At 33.8% G+C, this 6,657-nt stretch overlaps 1 protein-coding gene across 1 annotated transcript; it reads left to right on the top strand.

Moving 5' to 3' along the window:
* Positions 1-2,807, top strand: LOC133676703 (uncharacterized). Its single transcript, XM_062098426.1, has one exon. It carries the CDS (start codon positions 509-511, stop codon positions 2,612-2,614), a length of 2,106 nt encoding a protein of 701 aa, XP_061954410.1. The 5' UTR covers positions 1-508; the 3' UTR covers positions 2,615-2,807.
* Positions 2,808-6,657: the final 3,850 nt, after the last annotated feature.

The raw sequence follows: 6,657 nt of genomic DNA, 5'->3' as shown, positions 1-6,657 counted from the left end.
CAAGAAAAGACAGGGGAAAGAGGCTTCTTATTCACATACTTGAAAAATCTCATCCGCACAAATAGACGAGCCTGTAGCTTTCCTCGTGATCTTCTACCCGCCTCTTCCTCACAGGTAACACCCTTTCTTCCTTTTTGGGCTTCTTTGAATCTCGGGTCCTTTGAGTTATTTTTCGTTTCAGTTCTCTGTCCCATAATCTTTGATAAAGGGGAAGAGGGAAGAAAAATGCTTCCCCAGGAATTGATTGGTATCCAATCTTAATGGGAAATCACTGTGTTCTGGATCTCGTTGTTTGATCTGTAATGTAGCAGCAAACAGCTGTAATTATTTAATTAGCCGTCGGTGAAGAGGTCAAGTTTCAGTCAGAAGGTGAGGTATTGAATACTAGTAGCACTCAACTTTTATTTGCCTTTTCATTTCGATAACATATATATTCGGCAGCTTCGATTTGGACTACCTTGGTCTTGCCTTGGCTCAACACCCCTCATTTCCTGCTCTGTCCAGAGACATGGAGGTTGAACATTTTAGCCACCCAGATCATCCATTGATCCTCATTAATCAAGTTCTCGAGTATAGTTGTGAATTAGTTATTTGCTCTGGATGCGAGGGACCGATATGGGGTCCTTGCTACAGTTGCACCTCTTGCTACTTCTTTCTTCATAAGAAATGCGCCGAGCTGCCCCGTGAGATCAAGCGGCGCATTCATCGTAGACACCCTCTACATCTACTGGCAAAGTCACCATATAAAGGAAAATACAGTTGTGACCGGTGCTACAAAACTTTCAACAGTTTTGTTTACCACTGTTCTTTCTGTAAATTTGATCTTGATATCAAATGTGCTTTTCAACCGGGTTTTTTTGATGTTGATAGTCAGGCACATCAATTTGCCCACAAGGATCATCCATTGATTTTGAATGAAGAGAAAGAATATCATGATGAAGGAGTTATGTGCTCTGTTTGCAAGGAACCAATGTCTGGTCCTAGCTATAGTTGCACTTCTTGCAACTTCTTTCTTCACAAGAAGTGTGCTGAGCTACCCCCAGAGATCAAGCGGCATTTGCATCCAGAACACCATCTTCGTCTACTGCCAAATCATGATAAGATGTGTGATTTTTGCAACGAAACTTGCTATGAGAGTTTTGTTTACTGCTGTTTTGTGTGCGAATTCAACCTCCATATCAAATGTGCTTTTCCACCGTGCGTTTATGCAGCTGATCAGGATCAAAGGCATCGATTTAGACGCCTCCTGAATCCACTTTCATTCAAATCAATCTCCTTCACCTGCAATGCATGTGGCACTGAGGGAGATGACTCCCCTTTCATGTGCACCATGTGCCATCTCGTGGTCCACGAAGAATGCCTTTCAGTGCCACTCACCCTTAAAACAGCACTGCACCATCATCCCCAAATCATCCACACCTTTCATCCTCAACAATGCATCAAATCTATAAAGAAGCACTGTGGAATTTGCTGTCGGGAAGTTGATTCAAAATACGGAGTTTACTATTGCCCAGACTGTGACTTCGTTGCACACGTGAATTGTAGTAGAGAATATGGCGATTCTGCAACAGAGATTGTAGAAGAAAACGAAGAAGAGCAAAGTGTGACGGTTGATGATCAATTCATGGAACCTAGCTTTCGCGTTGTCCGTGAGATCAAGCATGGAGAGGAGAGAATAATTGAAGAGATTGAGCATTTCAGTCATCAACATAACCTAATCCTTACTGACAAGGTTGATGATGATCTAAAGTGTGATGGGTGCATGTTACCAATCTCAACTCCATTTTATAGTTGTGCCAGTTGTAATTTCTTTCTTGACAAAACCTGCATAGAATTACCCAGGCGAAAAAAGTGGCAATATCACGAAAACCAACTGATTCTTTCATATAACCGAGGGGCACATCATCTGTACTACTGTCATGTGTGTAATCAAGATTTTCGTGGGCTCAGGTACACATGTGATGTATGTGGACTCTGCATTGATGTCCGATGCTTCAAATCATTGGAAGATTCTTTTAAACATGGAGGTCATGAGCATCCCCTTTATCTTCCAGCGGACAGAAAGAATATTCTCCGTTGCAATAATGGAGGTCGCGGGCGTCCCCCTTGGGCTACAGATATCAGAGAGAATATTCCCCATTGCAGTGGCTGTTGTGTCAGTGAAGAATCGAAGGTATTTTTTAAATGTGTGGTTTGCGATTTCAGCCTTGGTATGAAATGTGCTACACTGCCATACAAAGCAAGACACGAGTATGATGACCATCCTCTCTTCCTCACCTACATTAATGCAAATGACTACCAGCCTTCCTGCATAATTTGTGAAGAAGATAGAGACCCGAAGCTCTGGTTCTACCGTTGTGAGGAATGCGACTTCGATGCTCATCCAGAATGTGCTCTCGGGAAATACCCATATATCAAGCTAGGGGGCGTTCAAACATATCCTAAACACCCTCACCCTCTTGCTTTGGTCATCAAGACAGAGGATTATCGTCCGCAGGCATGCGATAGTTGTGGTGAGCCTTGCGATGACTTGGCCGTTGAATGTACTGATCCTAACTGCAGTTTTATCGTCCACTGGGAAAGATGGGAATGCTGGAACTCATTAAGACGGTAATTGGATTGCAGTTGTTGGCTTTTTTTTCTTATTTTTGGGTTATGATTGTTGGCAGTTGCAAGACAGAGGATTATTATCTCTGTTTCAATTTACGCATATCATCAGATAAAAGAATTCTGTTCGTAAAATGTGCAGATTACTTTTTTGTTTCTCTGTTTTGTTCTGAACAATAAAAGATGCTATTTCATTAAAACTGTCCTTGAAGGTAGTTTGTTGTTTCTTTGTGCCTTCGTAGTGACAGAGATGTCTGACCTTCCACCATTTTTCTTAGCTTAGCAGGAAGCTCTCCATAAATTCTGCTTTTACATTTTTGTTATAGGTTTTATTGTAAATGCATAAAAATAGTGGCAGTTTCATTCAAATATTTAATTTTTATTTCCTTAACACAATCTAATAATAAATAAATGTAGTTAAATAATATTTAAAACGAACACCTCAAAGGCATTTGATAGCTTTGTCATTTAATAATATACATAATAAAAAAGTAAGTTAATTTATGTTTTTGGTATTTTTCTTTTTAAGAAAAATAAGAATATTTGGTTAGACTTGATAAATCAACGACGAGGCGGTTTAGAACCTGATTGATTTTTAATTTAGACAAAAAGCCCTTTCTAGCTCAAACCCAATTTAATTATTTGAAAGTGTTATTGATTTTAAAGGATTATAAAATTCTAATTTTATAGAAAATAAAGCTTTTAAATTCTTCTAATAAAATTTGAGATTAAAAAAAAAATTCCTTTACAAGACTGCTTATTTAAGAAAAATATCCAATTAAAAATCTAGCAACATTCCCATCCTTCTTGGATTGTATTTTTCGTAGACTATGTTTGTTTCTCGGAATTCACTTTTCGGGAAACCACTTTCTAAATTTTCTTGTGTTTGTTTGCCATTAGAAAAGTTGGTTACGGAAAACACTTTCCAGTCAAAGGAAAATTTGACTTGATTTTCAGGAAAGTATTTTTCTGGAAAATTTGGGCGGAAAATACTTTTCGAAAGTTGTGAAAAATTTAGAAATATCATATTATTTGCTGATTATATCAAATTTGATCCTCAAACTTTTGATTGCTATATATATTTTGTTTTGAATATTTATTTTTTAATTTCATCTCTTAAAATTTAATTTTTATATTAACTTTAATCCTCATTTTTATAATTGTTCTTTGCTTTTTCCTTATCATTTTTTTATTAAAATTTTTTATTTATCAAATTTGGTCCTCATTCTTTTGATTATTACTTATTTTATTTGAAATAATTTACGAAATGTTTATTATTATTATTTTAATTTCTTCATCTTTCATTTTTTTTTATTTTTTAGATCTGATCTCTATTATTTTGATTATTATTTATTTTATTTTAGATAATTTATGAAATTATATTTTTTTTTCAATTTCATTCTCACTCAACTTTTTAATTTGTAAGATTTGTTCCTTGTTATTTTAATAAAATTAAGAGAAATAAAACATTAATAAGTTATTTTCTAGCTAATTTTCAATGATATAATCAAACACTAGAAAGTGTTTTCCAATTTATTTTTTTATTATACTACCAAACATCAGAAAATAATTCACTTTACTAAAATTTATTTTTTTAAAAAAAATTATTTTTCAGTAAATAATCAAGCCTTAGTTGATTGGTTTATTTCTAGTAAATAGGTTGCATTTCTTCATTCAGCTAACCCAGTCTCAGAAACTTTTCCTAATCAGCTTTGAAAACAACGTGGCAACTGAATGGTGGTCCAGTTAAACGTATTTTCCTAAAATGAAGACGGTTGACATGTACTTGTGCTTGCTTTTCTTTTTTCTTTTATTTTTATTCCATAGTAAAAGGTATTTTTTTTTATTAGTTTATATGTTAATCATGATTGAGTTTTTTATTCAAATGATTTTAAAGATAAACAATTTAAAGTTATGAATCATCGAACAATCCATTTAAAGTTATAAAGTTATATAGTTATGTTGTGATGTGTCTTAAATCAAATAGAAATTATACTAGATTATTGAAATGCGTTACGCTGTGGATTAGATTAATATTTTTATAAATATAAAAAGATATTCAGATATTAATAATGTTTTTTCTAAAAAAAAAATCTAAATCATATAAGGGTTGACCCGATATAACTTGGTTGACTTTACGAGTCTAAAAGCAACCTATATAACTCAAAAAAATATAATTTGACTAAAAAAATTTCAAGATGATTTTTTTTTAATATTAAAATAAAAATATATTTGATCATTTTATTAAATTAAATCTAGAGAAAAAAGACTTTTTAATAGACGCAAGAAAAACGTGTTTATCTTATGATTTATGTGAATATTAAAATGTGTTTTATATACTTGATTTGGTTCCTGATCTATAGTAATGAACCGGCTTTATTTAAAAATTTCTCAAAAAATAAAATTGCGTTCAACAAATTAATAAAACTACGCTATCTCTTCTTTTTTATTTTTATATATTAAATGGTTGGATAAAGATGAAATAAATAATTTATATTATTTGTTTGTATGTATTACTTTTATGCGTAGACTCTTTTATTTGGTGATATACGACTACCTTAATTTGATTCTCCTCGTCCACATATCAACGACTTTTTTTAAATTCCAAGAACATGTCAATTCAAAGAAATTTCCTGGTTGATAATGAGCAGAGATAAGCTAGCAGGGCGTAATTTGACTGAAAATAAATGACAACAGGGCAGGTTAATCAGGTATAGTGTACCCATCATTAATTAAATTTATTTAAATCATTGACTACAAATTCTAAGTATTAACTGAACAAATAATTTCATTTAAAAAAAAGTATCAAGAACATTAAACTGGACTCATTCTTCCTAGAGCCAGAATATATATATATATATATATACAGAATTAGATTTGAAGAAGACGAGAGAGCAACCTCTTTGTCCCCTCTTAACCACGAGAATTGATTGAGGAAAGGAACAATGAAGAGAACTTCGGAATCAAATATGATTAGAGTCAAATATTTTTATAAACTCAAGTCGGTCTATATTGGAAACCAATATTATTCCTAATTGATTTAAATTCATGCCTCCCTCCTTTTATTCTTCCAAGTAAATAACACGGAAACCTTAAACCTGGTATTCTTTCAAATGTACATCACTATGTTGTCATCCTATACATGTCATAAAGGTTAATTCCAATAATTAAAAGGTTGTGAACTTGATGCAAACCCTGCCTCTAATGTTTTTTTTATTTCCTTGAAGGGGAAAAAAGGGGAAAATTTCATCTTTTGCCTGGTTTCCAAATGCAGACCTTGATTAAAGGAGCTTGGCAGAACCTCATGTAGTTGAATATTGCGATTTTCTCCCTTATAATGCATTAATTCTTCTTCCACATATGTCATGGCCATGGAAAAAATAATTTGGAAAAGTTGGTTTTTCAGATTTGACTGTTCCTCCTTGGAGAATGGACCCAAGATCCTCTCTTTTTTTTTTGGATATATGCTTCCCTCTTTCTACCATCAAATAGCGAAGAACATGGTCTTTTAGGTTCGGCGTGAGAGTTACTTGGTCAGACCGAGGAATATATGGGCTCCTTGTTATGAGAAAGACAGAGTAGAAAAGAAATGCTCCTTTTCAGCTTCTCAGAAATTAAACATGCACTGAAAGGGTAACCGTGACAACTGACCAATCCGCCTGCAAGGAAACAATCTTCCCCATGAGAGAATTTCTTCTTCAAAGTATTCATGCTGCAGTGAATTCATGATCAGAGCAGAGTTTTTCTTTGTGAACGTACAAGTCAGTTGTGCCTTTTTTTCTCTGGGGGAAATTGATGAATATTAGCCCAATGATGCCCGTACCAATGAAGTTTCCTTGATTGATACCCTCAAGGCCAGACGAATACTGCAAGCACACTACAGTACAAGAACAAATTGCAATAAGAAAAACAAAGTAGATTCTATAATCATTTTCATTGACTATGGATTTAGCTATGGATGTATCAATGGATAACTAACTTGCGTGGATGGTTATTGAACATGATCAAGAGGCGTGAGCAAGATATACAGCTAATTAGACTTGTTCTTCA

Source organism: Populus nigra, chromosome 17 (assembly GCF_951802175.1).
Source record: "Populus nigra chromosome 17, ddPopNigr1.1, whole genome shotgun sequence".
Lineage (NCBI taxonomy): Eukaryota > Viridiplantae > Streptophyta > Magnoliopsida > Malpighiales > Salicaceae > Populus > Populus nigra.
Note: the sequence above shows the minus strand (reverse complement) of the source record. Positions and strands in the feature narration are given on the sequence as shown.